The sequence below is a fragment of the Chelonoidis abingdonii genome, chromosome 1 (genome assembly GCF_003597395.2).
Source record: "Chelonoidis abingdonii isolate Lonesome George chromosome 1, CheloAbing_2.0, whole genome shotgun sequence".
NCBI lineage: Eukaryota > Metazoa > Chordata > Testudines > Testudinidae > Chelonoidis > Chelonoidis abingdonii.
Genome location: NC_133769.1, coordinates 154,360,421 through 154,376,639, shown reverse-complemented (window position 1 = coordinate 154,376,639; position 16,219 = coordinate 154,360,421). Strand labels below are relative to the sequence as shown.

The following is a 16,219-nucleotide window of genomic DNA, read 5'->3' as shown; positions in this document are numbered from 1 at the left end:
ACCAGTAATTTGCACCCAAAAATATCAAAAGAGGCTGAGGAACTGAGGTGCTCTCTGAACTACTGATGTTGCTTTTTAACAAATCTTGGAATACTGGGGAAGTTCTAAAGGACCAGAAAAAAACTAACATTTTGCCAAAAATTAAAAAGGGTAATTGGATGAACTGGGTAATTACAGACCAGATTAATCTGACATCAGTTCCAAGCAAAATCATGGAAAGGCTCAGATAGGATGGAATTAGTAAGGAGCTAGAGACAGCAGCAAACTCATGCAAATCAACATAGCTTTGTAGAAAATAGGTCCTCTCAAAAACATTTCAAATCTTTTTAAAATTAAATCACAAGTTTGACAAAAGTAACTGTGTTGACCTAATAGACTTCAGTAAGGTATTTGATGTATGATATTCTGATTAAAAATGTAGCATTATATAAAATCAATGTAGCACATAGTAAATAGATTAAAAACTGGCTAACAGACCCGTCACAAAACACAATTACAAATGGGGGCTCATTATCCAATGGGGGCATTACAGTGGGGCCTCTTACACAGACGCCTGTACTCTAAGTTGTCCAAAGTAACAAAATTAAAAGTCAGGGTGTTATATAAAACTGTATGGGAAAAGGTACAAAAGGGAGACAGAAAAACTGAATTAGTCAAAACAAGAGTCTACTGATACCACCCAAGGATAGTGTTAAGATCAGGACTGGTAAACAAGACGAGAATGGAATTGGAAGCTAATGAAGCAAAACTGAAGTGTCAGAAATTAGGTCTAATTGCTGGACCAAATAATGAGGGGATGAACTATTTCCCCCATCATTCCCTTTTGGAGTCTTTAAAAATAAGACTTCATGGATCAACATTTTTGGAGGCTGGGTAGACCAAAAGGAGCAATCTTCACTACCATGGCTCCCACCACTATCTCTTGGAACTCCAGGAGCCACTGTGACACTATTGGACTTTCACCCTTCTGATCCTGAGAGATGCTCTGCCCACACTGGGCCAGAGCGAAACCCACATGATATCAGCCTCTTCACTGGCCCCAGCTAAATCACCTGAAATGTGAGATTTGGGTTCTTGCTGTCATTCCTATCGTATGTGTCCTTTTGCTTCCCACACCTTATTTCTTCTCTTTCCTCTCTTTTTGCTTTCTGTTTAATAAGAATTTGGCTTAGCTGGCCAGGACTGCATTTTTTGCAACATTGCTGTGAGCCAGTAATCAGAGAGGCAATGAAAGCAGTATCTTAAACAGCCTGATTCTGCTATGAGTTTTCTAGGTCTTGGAGTGGCTGATAAGACAGTGTGCTGTGCCTGTGTTTCTTCAGGTGAAAGGTTGCAAGTGCGAAAGTCAGCGCCAGAGACAGAAGCTGCATTTTGTATCTTTGCAGTTCTTTTCTCTCCTTTTGTGTGTGTTCGTCTTGTTGTGTCTTTCCCCAAAAAGGACATTTTTACTGTCTTTAATATCCTCAAAGACTGTCAGACTGGGTTTTTTTCCCTTATAAAAACTCTCTATATCTAAAGAGAAAAGGAACAAGGACCATTCTTAAAACAAAAGTCTTACTTATTACTTTACATTTCAAATGCTTTAACTGCTTTTCCTTCTTTTTTAGCGACAAAGAGTCCTGTGGCACCTTATAGACTAATAGACGTATTGGACCATAATGCGTCTGACAAGGTGGGTTTTCACCCACGAAAGCTCATGCTCCAATACGTCTGTTAGTCTATAAGGTGCCACAGGACTCTCTGTTGCTTTACAGATCCAGACTAACACGGCTACCCCTCTGATACTTCCTTCTCTTGTGTAGCTTTAATAAAAGATCAATAAGATTTTTATTGGTGGGTTTGCCATTATAAACAGGCTGAGGTCTCTGTGCTCAAAAACCGGAACCATGTTTAAATGTTTAGAGTTATACAGTGAAAGGATGAAGTAGACTCCTGTGACTCTCAGAATTAATTTAATTCCATCAAAATTAACACAACAGATCCCACAGGGATCAGATCTTGGTCTAATGCTATTCAGTATCAATGATCTGGAAGAAAATAGAAAATCATTGCTGAAAGTTTTTAGGTGACACAAAAATTGGCAGAGTTGTTAACAATCATAAAGACAGGTCAGTTCTACAGAGCAGGTAAAACAAATAATAAGCTGGGCATACTTGAACAGCAGGTGTTTTACTATAGCTAAATGCAAGGCCATACACAGAATCATAAGATTGGAAGGGACCTCGGGAGGTCATCTAGTACAGTCTCCTGCATTCATGACAGGACTAACTATTATCTAGACCAGTGGTTCTCAAACTTTTTTTTTTGTGGACCACTTGAAAATTGCGGAGGGTCTCAGCAGACCACTTAATGATCTTTTCAAATGTTGTTTGTGTCATTAGCTAACTACTGTAAAGCGCTTTGCATAAAAGCGCTCTATGAAAAAAACCTTAATAATAAGAATTTTTTTGTGCTACAAATAAAAGCACACAACTCGTATTTTAATATCAGTAGTCTTACGTTTCTAATGTGATAGATGTGCCCTCTCTCCCCCACTGAAGCAGCCCCCAAGCTGGGGCTGGGAAGGAGGGGGGGTCTCTCCCTGGCAGCCACAGCCACAGCTGGAGAAAGTCACCTTTCTCTGGCTGCCGCAGCCCTGCAAGTCCTGAATCCCCCCACCCCCTCTTCTCATCCCACTGCTCCCTATTACCCCCAAGTCCACCACCTCACTTTATGTGTGCGTCTTCTCCAGGGTCCAGGCACCTAATTAGTGGAGTCATGCCTACACGGCTCCACTAATTAGGTAGGTGGCCCTTCATTCTCTTGTGTGTGGCCACCCAGACGCACACTTTAGAGGGAACTATCCGCGAACTACCTGAGTGGAGTTTGTGGTCCATCAGTTTGAGAACCTCTGATCTAGACCATTCCTGGCAGTTGTTTGTCTAACCTGTTCTTAAAAATCTCGAATGATGGAGATTCCACAACCTCCCTATGCAATTTATTCCAGTGCTTAACCACCCTGACGGTTAGGAAGTTTTTCCTATGTCCAACCTAACCTCCCTTGCTGCAATTTAAGCCCATGCTTCTTGTCCTATCCTCAGAGTTAAGAAGAACAATTTTTCTCCCTCCTCTTAAACACCTTTTATGTACTTGAAGACGTTATCATGTCCCCTCTTAGTCTTCTCTTCTCCAGACTAAACAACCCATTTTTTCAGTCTTCCCTCACAGGTCATGTTTTCTAGACCTTTAATCTTTTTTTGTTGCTCTTCTCTGGACTTTCTCCAATTTGTCCACACCATTCCTGAAACGTGGTGCCCAGAACTGGACACAATACTCCAGCTGAGGCCTAATCAGTGTGGAATTACTTCTCATGTCTTGCTTACAACACTCCTGCTAATACATCCCAGAATGATGTTTGTTTTTTTTGCAACAGCGTTACACTGTTGACTCATATTTAGCTTATGGTCTACTACGACCCCCAGATCCCTTTCCACAGTACTCCTTCCTAGGCAGTCATTTCCCATTTTGTATGTGTGCAACTGACTGTTCCTTCCTAAGTGGAGTACTTTGCATTTGTCCTTATTGAATTTCATCCTAATTACTTCAGACCGTCTAGGAATCAAGAATATAGGTCACATTTATAGGATGGGGGATTGTGTGGGCCAAATTAACAAAGAAGATTATGTTTGAAACTACAAGAGTGTAATCACATGAACAGTGTACCATAGCATTAGCACAGAGGTCCCCAAACTATGGGGTGCCCCCCTAAGGAGGCATAGAGGGGGGGTCCAGCTGAAGCCTGGGCCAGCTCCCACCGAGCCAGCTCCCACCAGGCCACCCAGTTCTGCTCCTGGCCCCGACTCCAGCTGCTGGCCCTGCATCCAGGACCCTGGCTGCCAGCTGTGCACCTGGGGCCCCGGCTGCTGGCCCCACACTGCAAGGTAAAAAGCTTGGGAACTACTGCATTAGTAGTATGCCTGGAATAATACTGTGTCTGCCTACGGAGATGTTTCAAAGATTATTCAACAATGTATGAAAATCTATATTCTAGTACTATATTTAATTGGTGATCAAACTCATCAAGGTGAATGGCCTAAACATTTAAAACATTTAAAACATTTTAAAGAAAAAAACCTTATAATTAGCCTCCTGACTCTTGACAAGGAGTCCCATTCTCCCCCAGTCTGATCTGGCAGGAAAAAATTAAGCCACAGGTCATCCTAGGAGTGCACCATGCGTGACCCATAGTTACTAGAAGCATAGAAGCAAAGTTACTAGAAGCATAGTTATGCTGACACCACTCAACATTAAGATCCAACAAGATCACTTTACAAGGTGGCATGAAAAACACTGCAAAGAGAGTCACCGTGGGAGGACATTGGTTTGTACCATCTACACAATTACTAAGTAAAAATTTTGTATAACATTCAAATGCTTTCAAAAATAATTTAAGGAATAAAAAATTCAGGACCCCAATTCCTAGTGTCATTACGTACATTTAACTGGCAAGAAGACTATCCATGATGTCATGGGGAATTTTGAAAATATAGGGTTGTAGGGCCAGTCCCAATTAAACTTCACCTTGATTTTCTGTAGCTAATCATTTTGAAGGAGTTGATTTTTTTTTGTACGATAATCTGCACTAAATAGATTCCACTGAAATATTTTTTCGTAAACTACACAAAAGGAAAGGTTTCTGTTGTATTCTTGGAGCCTTAAAAACAATCAAATTGTTTTCCAAGTAGACTTAATAAAACAGGTAAAGTAGTGTGCTTCCCAGTTATCAAAAGTGGTTTTTTCAATGGCACTATTTTTATCCATTACACAGAAAAACTCAGCAAATTATAATCACCTCAATAGCATCGTCGTACATTTTCCTTGCCTCCGTGTCCATTTTGTCTGACATCAGCCAGGCTTTCAATAAGTATTCATAAAAACTGTCTCCCAGCCCGCCCACAGATGTGTGATCTATAACAGAGAAAAAGAGAAAAAGGTGTAGGGGATTTTAATACAGTACCACCTTGGATTTATCCAGGACAAAATTCTACATTTTGTTTAAGCCCCTACCAGTTTCAAACCGTCATTATTTTAATGCGGTTCAGCAGCTATTTCCCCTCAAACCTTTTATTTCATTTTCTTGAAATCTGTCCCACAGCAGGCTTCACAGTTTTCCTACTGTGCATGTTCAGTATTCCTCATTCTGTGTCATTTACAGAGTAAAGCTGACCCTTTCATGTCACAGATTTAATGTAAGGAATGCTTTGACTCCATTACACAGAACTTAATCTTTTCATTGTTTGTTGTTGTTGCTGTTTTAAATAAATAAGAACATATACTCTCAGATTCAATAGCAGGGATATAATTGGAACATGTAGCTATATAAATGGTTCAAATCCATAGGGAATCTGTTCTTTCAAGAATATTTTTATTATTCATCATGAAATAATAATTTACAGAACCTGCAAAATGTGCCAAGGTAAATACTCATATTCATATTCTTTCACAGTTAAATTGGTAACTACTTTCCTTCGCAGTATACAGTGCAAGCCTTGTTCTGTTACCCCAGGTATAGTTCAACTGGAGTTGGGTAACTGAGCAAGGCATGCACTGTTCACTACATTGTTAGCTGTGCTTTCTTGCATATCTATTAGAATCCAGTGCTGGGTCTCCTTAAGTACATACACAGTGATCCTTACTGTGATGATTTTCATTTCAAAGGCTGCCTATCCTCAGAAGTCACATTCATCACATTCAAATGCATGTTCACATGTACCCACAGACAGCACAGTAAGGACATCAGAGAATACCTGTGAGAATTTGGAGAATCTACATACATAATGCATGCTGTTTTATACTGGGGACTCTCCATGTGTACCTGTGTCAGACTACGAGTTTTACTTTCAGTGAGGGGTTTGTTTTCCTTCTCTGCTGTCTTTTACCTTCATATTAGGCTAAAACCCACAGGAGGTGACAGAAGACCTCACTAAGGAAATTAAAATAAATAATAAGAGGTTTTTTTAGGTTATGTCAACACTAACACTTCTGTTGGTAAAACTTTTGTTGGTCAGGGGTGTGGAAAAAACACCCCTCTGACTGACATAAATTACACTGACAGAAGCGCCAGTGAGGACGGTGCTATGTTGGTGGGAGATGCTTTCGCCTGGCATAGCTACTGCTACTCATTGGGGGTGGTTTAATTATGTCGGCATAGAGCAGTTACATGAGAGATCTTACAGGGTTCAGCTGCAGCAGTACAGTGGTGCTGCCGTAAGGTGTGTTGTGTAGACGTAGCCTTAGTTACATAGATAAAAAGGGAATAAGGAAGGATCAGGTTGGGTCACTACATAGTGTGGATGGAAAGGAAATTAAAGATAATCTAGGTATGGCCCCAAAACTAAATGAATACTGTGTCTCAGTTTTCAGTAAGAATGATAATACAGAGCATGTGCATGAAGACAGTATGGCTGACGGAAATGAGTGTCTATAACTGGAAATTACCACATGATGTTGAAGAAAAGCTTAAAGAGCTTAATGTGCTCAAACTAGGGGGACTAGATAATTTCATCCCAGAATACTGAAAGAACTGGCACATGAGATTGCTAGTCCAGGAACAAGGATTTTTAATAAATCTATTTGGGTGGTAGTACCATATGACTAGAGAACGGCTAACGTCGTACTTATATTTAAGAAAAGGAAAAAAAGTGATCCAGGCAATTACAGACCTGTTAGTCAGACCATAACAGGGTTAAAAAAAGAACTAGATAAATTCATGAAGGATAGGTTCATCAATGGCTATTAGCCAGGATGGGCAGGAATGGTGACCCTAGCCTCTGTTTGCCAGAAGCTGGGAATGAGCGACAGGGGATGGATCACTTGATGATTACCTGTTCTGTTCATTCCCTCTGGGGCACCCGGCACTGGCCCCTGTTGGAAGACAGGATAGTGGGCTAGATGGACCTTTGGTCTGACCAAGTAGGGCCATTCTTATGTTCTTACGTTCTCAGTAGCATGCAAGGTTTTAGAGCAAATTGTGAAGAAAAGAACAATTAAATTCACAAAGTCAGATCATGCCAGACTAACTAGATTTCCTTCTTTGAGAAAAGAACTGCTTTTTTTAGATAAGGGAAGTCAGTAGATCCAATATATTTGGACTTCAGTAAAGTGTTTGATGTCCCCTGTGGGTCCGGGGACAGAACAGGCCCACTGTTCCTGCTGCATGTTGTAAGAGGCAACTAAAAGGGGGCTGCCTGGAGAGGGATGGGCTCTGACAGGTTAGAAATTTGCCCAAGACACACCATATGATGAACAAGTCAACGATGTCCATACTGGACTGATCGCAGCCCAGGTTAATAATGGCCGCGCCATCCATCTCCCACCAGGGCAGACATGACAAGTATACTACTGGTGTGTAGCAGGGTGGTTACCCACGCCTGCCCTTAGGGGCTTAAAACAGCCCAGGAGAGGGCTGTGGCGGGGGCAAGAAGCCTGGGCTGATTGGAAGAAAGCAGGCTCAGCTGTAGCCAGGTCCCAATCAGGCCCAGCTGGCCCCTATAAGAGGCAATGAGCCAGGAGCCCAGTCAGTCTCCTTCTGGTTGTAGAGGGAGAAGGGCCTGGCTGCAGGGAGCTAGAGACATGATATCTGAATGGAGCAGGGCTGGGGAAAGGCAGAGGAGCTGGGGAGCTCCTGCCTGGAAAGCCCCAGGCTTCGGCCTAGGGTAAGGCCAAGAGGTACTGGGGGTTGCAAGGGGCAGCCCAGGGGTAGGCAAAGGCAGCAAGTCCAAACCCCTTCACCTGTGATGAGTGGCTGATACTGCAGTCTGCCCCAGTGAATGGAGGCTAGATGGAGATTGGACAGTAGCCAAAACTGAGGCAAAGTGGGGATAGTGGGTTGGGGGTTCCCCAGGGAGGGGAGACCCAGATTGGTGGGGTACTGCCAGGGGGAAGCACCCCAGCAAAAAGAGGCACCGAGGTCCAGAGAGAGACTCAGGGCCAGAGGACAGGCGGATCACCAGCCTGCAGAGGGTGCTCCAGATGCTGGAATGAGCTAATTCCCTGAGAGACCAGCAGGAGGCGCCGCAGGGGTGAGTCTGCACATTTACATGGTGTAACCCTAACAAAGAGGATCTGTGGAAAATATAACATCACCACAGCCACATGGAATATAAGGACATTGAGACAAATAGGGAAGTTGAAAGAATTCCAGTACGAAATGGAACAATACACCTGGCACTCCTAGAGATTCTCTGAGGTCAGATAGAACTTTGGAGTGGTACTAACGGAAGAAGGCCATGTACTCCATTACAGTGGAGCGGACAAACATGTAAATTGCATAGGATTTTTTGTGCATAAAAATATCAAGAATTCAGTATTAGGATGCTGCCCAATGTCCAGCAGGCTTATTTCCATCCATCTAAAGGCAGTACCATTTAATATCACAGTGGTACAAGTCTACACCCCTACAACAGACTATGACAATGAGCAAATTCAAGATTTTTACAATCAGATCCAAGACATCATCAATAAGGTTCACAAGAAAGACATCTTGACTGTACAAGGAGATTGGAATGCTAAAAAGTGGGTACTGACACACAGGCAGATTGGCAAGATTATTGTGGCCCTTTCTGTAATGCGGTAACCAATGAGAGAGGATTGAGCCTTTTGGAGTTTGCCAGCTATAACAATCTGTTCTTTCAAACACATTAAGAACACATAAAACATCCAGACGATCAACATGGCACACACCTAATGGTCTACATCACAGCCAGATCGACTACATCATGGCGCAAAATCAATTTCATTCTGGGATTAACAGAGCTAAAACAAGGAGCTTCCCCAGTGCTGATATGGGAAGTGATCATGATCTTGTGATGCTAAATTTTTGACTGTGGCCAAAGCTCACCAGAACCAAGTTTGACTTAGAAAGACTCAGAGACTGAAACATTGCAGAGTAATTCCAAGCAATGGTTGGTGGAAAATTTGCCCTGCTGCTTACTCTAGAGGAAGACATAGAAACAATGATCAACAATTTCAATGCTGTAATGAATGAGACAGCAATGGACATCCTTGGGAAACATCGTAAGAAGACAAAACCATGGGTCACAAATGAAATACTACAACTGTGTGACATTAGAAGAGAACTTAAGGGAGACAAGAACAGCACTGAGGGAGCTGATAAATACAGAGCGATTGGCAGAAAGATCAAGAAAGGAATGAAGGTGGCCAAGGAGATATGGATTGAAAAACAATGTTCTAAAACTGAAGAGTGTATCGATAATAAAAATAGCAAACGAGCCTTCCAGGTTGTAAAAGATCTGACAAAGGAAAGATGGACCAAAGCTAGCACAATTCAAGACAAAGAGGGGAACAGTCTTATAGAAGAAAGGGACATCATCAATAGGTGGACAAACTGCTGCTGTGATCTATACAACCACCAGACAAATGAAGATCCTAGTGTCTTAGACAGCCCAGATTCAACAGAGGAGGATGAATTTCCAATACTATGTGAAGAAGTGGAGACAGCTGTGAAATCACTCAAGAACGGAAAGGCTACAAGTATTGACAATATCCCAGCTGAACTGATGAAATTCAGAGGAGAAATAGTAATAGATGTACTCACCAAGATCTGCAACAAGATCTGGCAGAACAGTGAGTGGCCCTCCATGCGGACACAGTCACTAACAAAGAAAGGCAAAGAAAGGCAACCTGCAATTGTGTCAAAATTATCGGAATATAAACTTAATTAGCCATCCCAGCAAAGTGATGTTGAAAGTCATATTGAACAGACTGAGGCCACAAGCAGTACTTACAACACCAGTAGGACATCTCCCATGTCTTTGTTGGCTTCAAGAAGGCATTTGACAGAGTATGGCATGAAGCTCTCTAGGTAACCATGAAGAAGTATAATGTTGGTCGTAAGCTTATTCTTACCATTAAACATCTGTATGCCAAGGCCAGCAGTGCAGTTTTTGTCAATGGGCACAAGAGGAGATTGGTTTTGCACCACTGTTGGAATCTGGCAAGGCTGTCTTCTTTCACCCATACTATTCAACATCTACTTGGAGCACATAATGACTGATGCCCTAGAAGATCACATATGCACAGTCAGCATTGGGGGGCAAACAATCTCAAATCTTCAGTTTGCTGATGACATTGGTAGCCTGGCAGGCAGCGAAGATGAACTTGCCAACCTTGTGAAACAATTGGATGAAACCTCTGCAAAATATGGCATGGAAATCAGTGCAGAGAAAACCAAGCTGATGACAAACAAACGTGATGGGATCAGCTCCCATATCACTGTCAGTGGACATGAGCAGAAGACAGTGAAACAGTTCAAGTATCTGAGTGCAATCATCACTGATGACGGATCCAAGGCAGAAATTCGGGCAAGAACTGTGCAAACAATAGCAGCAGTGGCAAAGCTAAAGCCAGTTTGGAGGGACAAGAACATCTCCCTGGAATTCAAACTGAAAGTGCTGCACGCATTGGTAACCTCCAATTTTCTGTATGCGTGTGAGACATGGACCCTTACGGCAGAACTTGAATGGAAAATACAGGTAGTAGAGATGAGATACTTCCGTAAAATCCTGGGCATCTCCTACTTCGACCACATCACTAATGAAGAGGTCCGCAACATCATCAGCCAATGCGCTGGGTCATATAAAGACCTCCTGATGACCGTGAAGAAGCACAAGCAGAAGTGGTACGGCCATGTAACAAGATCATCTGGTCTATCTAAGATCATCCTCCAAGGGACAGAACAGGGGAAGAGAAGAAGAGGTAGACAGAAGAAGAGATGGACTGACAACATAAAAGAGTGGACAGGAATGGCTTTCGCAGAGACTCAAGCACCGACACACAATCATCAGGGGTGGAGACAATTGGCTGACTGCTCATTAGTGATGGTGCCCCAATGACCAATGTGGTTATGGGAGTGATGGTGATGATGATGATGATGATGATGATGATTGATGATGAAAGTGTTTGATACAATACCACATAGGAAATTATTAGTTACATTAGAGAAGATGAGGATCAGTACAGGCATTGTAAGGTGGATAAGAAATTAGCTAAAGGGGTGAAGGCAACGGGTTGTGCTGAAAGATGAACTATCAGACTGGAGGGAGGTTACTAGTGGAGTTCCTCAAGGATGAGTCTTGGGACCCATCTTATTCAATATTTTTATTAATGACCTGGGCACAAAAAGTAGCAGTGTGCTAACGAAATGTGTTGATGATATCAAGTTGGGAGGCATAGCCAACACAGAGGAAGATCAGAACATTACACAGGAAGATCTGGATGACTTTGAAGATTAGAGTGACAGAAATCGGATGAAATTCAATAGCAAAAATACAAAACCATGCATTATGGTCTAATAATACGAATTTCTGCTACAAGCTGGGAGACTCGTCAATTGCAAGCGACACAGGAGGAGAGAGACCTGGGTATGTAGGTTGAACACAAGATGAATATACACCACCAATGTCCTGTGACAGTGAAAAAGGGAAATACAATCCTAAAATTTTAGGCAAGGCATTTCCAGTAGAGGTGGAGATGTATTAATGCCATTTACAAGGCATTGGTAAGACTTCATCTGGAATACTGTGCACAATTCTGATCATTCATGTTCAAGAAAAAATAAACTAGAATGCATGAAAAGAAAAGCTACTAGGATGATCAGGGGAATAGAACGCTTGAGAGGAGATTGGAAGAGCTTGGCTTGTTCAGTCTAGCAAAAAGAAGGCTGAGGGGGATATTATTGTGCTGTATAAACACATTAGGGGAGTAAATACCAGGAAGGGTGAAGGACTATCTAAGCTAAAGGATGATGTTGTAACAAGAACAAATGGATGTAAACTGGCCATGAACAAATTCAGGCTGGAAATTAGAACATTTTTAACCATTAGAGGGATGCAGCTCTGGAACAGTCTAATAAGAGTTGTGGGTGCAAACAACTTAGTTTTAAGAGAGAAGGAGACACATTTATAAGTGCAGTTGTGTGATGGAGTTGCTTGTGATAGTGAGAGGAAGGCTCAACAGGCCTGTGGCTTACTTTTGGCTCATGTTTTATGTTACTAAAGCTCATGCCTCAGGGTTTCAGCTGGCCACCTCAGAGGTCAGGAAGGGATCCTTCCCACCCTCTACAATGTATTCTGGGAGGTTTTTTATCGCTTCCCACAACTGGAAATAGGATAATGGGCAGCATTGGCCAGGGCTCTGAGGTGGCACCGAGCATTCACTTTCTCAGGTGCTTGGTTGGCTGGTTCTTGGTCCCATGCTCAGGATCTAACTGATCACCATATGAGGGGCTGGAAAGAAATTTCCCCCCAAGTCATATTGGTTGTAATGTTGGGGGCTTTTCACCTTCCCCGTAGTGTGAGGGAGCAAGTCACTTGCCAGGATTATCTGGGTATACCTCACTTTATACTTTACCATTGTGGGGGCCTCAAGCACTGCTGCATCTCAGTCCTTCCTATTCCCTGCCTTTGACACATAATAGTCTAGTCTCCTGAGGGTCTCCTTTACTTTGTCTCATTTCTATTGTTGGGCTTAATGTGCAGGTAGTGTTGGTGTCCGGTGATATACAGGAGGTCAGATTAGATGACCTCATGATCCTTTCTGGTGTAAAACTCTATGACTCTGTGACAGAGCTAACAATGGAGAGTCATTTATTCAAATGGACAACTCTTGGATAAAGAGATGGTTATTATGGTGGCCGCGTGTATGGATATGTAACAGTACGAATTACACAAGTGCAAAGAGCAGTGAAAACAAGTACCCTAAGAAGAGAAAAGCACAGAGAAAAGTCTCAATGGTCTTTTTGGGAAAGGAATAGTAAAAAGACAGACTGGGGAAAAGAATTATGAACAGCTGAAGAAAAATTGTCTGGTTGGCCTATGCAAAGAAAAGCAGCTCAACTGTTGCTGAGGATCAAACAAAGCATAGCTAGTATTTGCTGAGGATCAAAGAAAGCGCAGCTAATATTTGCTGTATTCTCAGGACCAGAAGAGGAATGATGGTCCACTGCCACCAACATAAATCTTGTCCACCTCTGGGTTATGATATCCATCATAAACAACCCTGAAAAAATAATGAATGGCTGGTGTGTGTACATATAATAAGGTCCGGTGTCACACACTGAATGAGGAAGATAAAAAAATGAGGCAGGGATCCTGTGCAAAAATAATATCTGATCATGTAATTAAAGATGGTATCATAATGCATATGCACAAGGGGGCTGATTTTTTCTCTTTTTTATATGCTTGATCTTGCTACATTAATGTTCTTTTAACTTTGTTTTCATAAGTAAGCGCCTACTTTATTTTAAAAAGAGCACACTGGAAAAAAAATTCCATCGTCATGTGGAAGCATTTTGAAACAAGAGATGGAACCATTAGATCCACAGCACAGCCCTCTACCTCTTGAACTAACAGAGTAACTGTTAGCATTAGGAGGTTGCTATCCTCTATACTGACCAATCACTGAAGGTGGATGAGACATACATTTTGTCAGTGTGTTTCATAACTAATTGCTAGACAGCAGAGGAACACTTGGATTTAGGAATCCTGGGTTCTAGTCAGATTCTCGAGGTAAGTGTAGTCTAAAAGTTACAGACATCGTAATCCACACAACTTCTGGATGTGGGGTTCTGTCCCATCTTGTGGCACTGAGACCACCTAAAGAGAGAGATAAAATGAGTTTGCTCTACCGCCTTAGCTAACAGCCAATTGGCTTTTAGCTCATGCTGTAGAGACTTATGCACTAAGCTCCAGAGGTCCCTGATTTAATCCTGCCGACTGCTGCTCAGGATCTGTCGGCGTTACAGTAGCACACAGATTTGGCATGTTCATTATGAAAGGTAAGGTGAGTGAACGGACTTGGTCTGCTGTACTGGAAACATAGGTTCTGTTCCCAAGTTCTGAAATTAAAAGTAATCTTGTTAGTCCACCTGTAAAATGAGAGTGAATGACACTTGCATGCTTCCTAACATACTTATTCAGTAACAATAGCTATGCAATGTATATAATTATGGCTTTCAGTCAGCACATCTTCTCCTAAATCAAAGCATATCTACCAGATATGTGCATCTATGACATTTTTCATCAGTAAGAAATCTCTCTTGCACCTTGTACAGATCCATTATTCCCAAAGGACCAATACACCTCAGGATCACCACTCCTCACAACACTTAGATTTCTTTATAGTGAAAAGAAGTAAACATTTACATAACAAAGAACAGTGATCCAAGAACAAGCAAGCAAAGTACTGGAAACAAATTATTATGTATAAAATAAAAACATAAAACATCTTCTAGACCCTAAACTCAACTAACAAGACATTGTCATGTCATATAGAGCAAAAGCTCATATTCTTCCAGTGTATTACAGCTGAGCTTGGCTATGATCTTCCATTCATGAGACAAGTCAAGTTGTGCTCTTGCCTCTTCAGTGGCTGTGAGTGGTGCGTGACTGGGAACCAGAGGCAGTCAGGCTCAGTGAGTCCAGAAACTCTTTGGGAGAGGGGAGTGAAGGGACAGGAAAGTCTGAGGCACATGCTCCAGTTCTGATCTTGCTTCCCTTTACCATCTTCTACCCCTTTCACCTAGCTAGTCTCCCCTACCCCTGTTCCCTCCAGGTTAGCTCCCTCCAGGTTAGAGTTAGAAGCTAGGGTCAGGGCACCTAGCAGTTCTGCTCCTTTCCCTGCTTCCATGGCCCCTTTTAGTGGGTCCCTGAAAGTGCGTGTGGTGGGAGGCAGGTAAAAGGACTCTCCAGGGTACTGGGAGGCACATAAATTTACTCCGTCCTCCCCATCCCAGTATTCTCTAAGCAGTACTGAAGAACCCCTATTTTATGAACTAATGGGGGATTGGGGATTTCATACAACAAAAAAATATTAAAATTGAACATCTCAAAATTACAGTGCATAAATGTATTCATTGTTCAAGGACAGTGTACATAATTAGGGCCCTACCAAATTTGCAGTCTGTTTTGGTCAATTTCATGGTTTTGTAATTGTAGGGGTCCTGACCCAGAAAAGAATTGTGTGTGTTGGGGGAGGTTATGGTACTGCTACCCTTACTTTTGTGTTGCTGATGGTGGCAGTGCTGCCATCAGAGCTGGGCAGCTGGAGAGCAGCGGCTGCTGGCTGGTAGCCCAGCTCTGGTGGCAGCGTTGCCATCAGAGCTGGGCAGCTGGAAAGCAGCGGCTGCTGGCTGGAAGCCCAGCTCTGGTGGCAGCGTTGCCATCAGAGCTGGGCAGCTGGAGAGCAGCAGCTGCTGGCTGGGAGCCCAGCTCTGATGGCAGTGCCACCAGGAGCGCAGAAGGAAGGATGGCATGGTATGATATTGACAGCCTTACTTCTAGGCTGCTGCCTGTAGAGCTGGGCCCTTCGTCAGCAGCTGCTGCTCTCTGGCCGCCCAGCTCTGAAGGCAGCACAGAAGTAAGGGTGGCAATACCATGAATCCCCTAATATAACCTTGCAATTCCCCACAGCTCCTTTTTGGGTCAGGTCCCCTAATTTGAGAAACATTGATCTCCCCTATGCAAGGTATGTAGTAGAGGGTAAAAGCACACAAAAGACTAGACTTCATGGTCTGTGATGCATTTTTCATGGCCATGAATTTGGTAGGGCTCAACCTGCAGTTTGAAAACCACTGATGTATAGGGCCCTACCAAATGTAAGGCGTTGTGTCACGGTGGCTCTGGTCAGCACTGCCACCCGGGCTGTTAAAAGTCCCATTGGCAATGCTGCCAGGCTAAGGCAGGCTAGTCCCTACCTGTTCTGACACTGCGCTGTGCCCCGGAAGCAGCCAGCAACAGGTCCAGCTCCGCACTCCTACTGACAGGTTCCTGTGGGTGAGAGCTGCACAGAGGCCTTTGCGCATCTCCACCTAGGAGTCAGACCTGCGGCTGGCCACTTCTTGGGCGCAGCGTGGTCCGCGGTGCCAGGACAGGCAGGAAACCTGCCTTAGCATCCTCATTGTGCCGCTGAGTGGGAGCCGCCCAAGATAAGCATGCGTCCCAATCCCACATCCCAAACCCCTGCCCTAGCCCTGAGCCCCCCAAATCCGGAGTCCCTTTCTGCACTCCAAGCCCCTCATCCCCAGACCCACCCCAGAAGCCCTCACCCCCTCCTGCACCTCTACCCCCTGCCCTAGCCCAGAGCCTCTCATTCCAGGCCCCACTCCACAGCCCTCCCCTGCACCCCAACCCTCTTCCCCTGTCCTGAACCCCTCCCACACCCC

The 16,219-nt window shown here is 43.4% G+C and overlaps 1 protein-coding gene across 1 annotated transcript in view; it reads right to left on the bottom strand.

The window, feature by feature from the left end:
* The window catches only part of MAN1A2 (mannosidase alpha class 1A member 2), a 334,119-nt gene that overhangs the window by 48,395 nt on the left and 269,505 nt on the right, over positions 1–16,219 (bottom strand). The window contains exon 9 of the mRNA XM_075071704.1: positions 4,832–4,947. Within this exon, the coding sequence (XP_074927805.1) occupies positions 4,832–4,947 (116 nt within the window). The remainder of the gene's footprint in view (positions 1–4,831; positions 4,948–16,219) is intronic.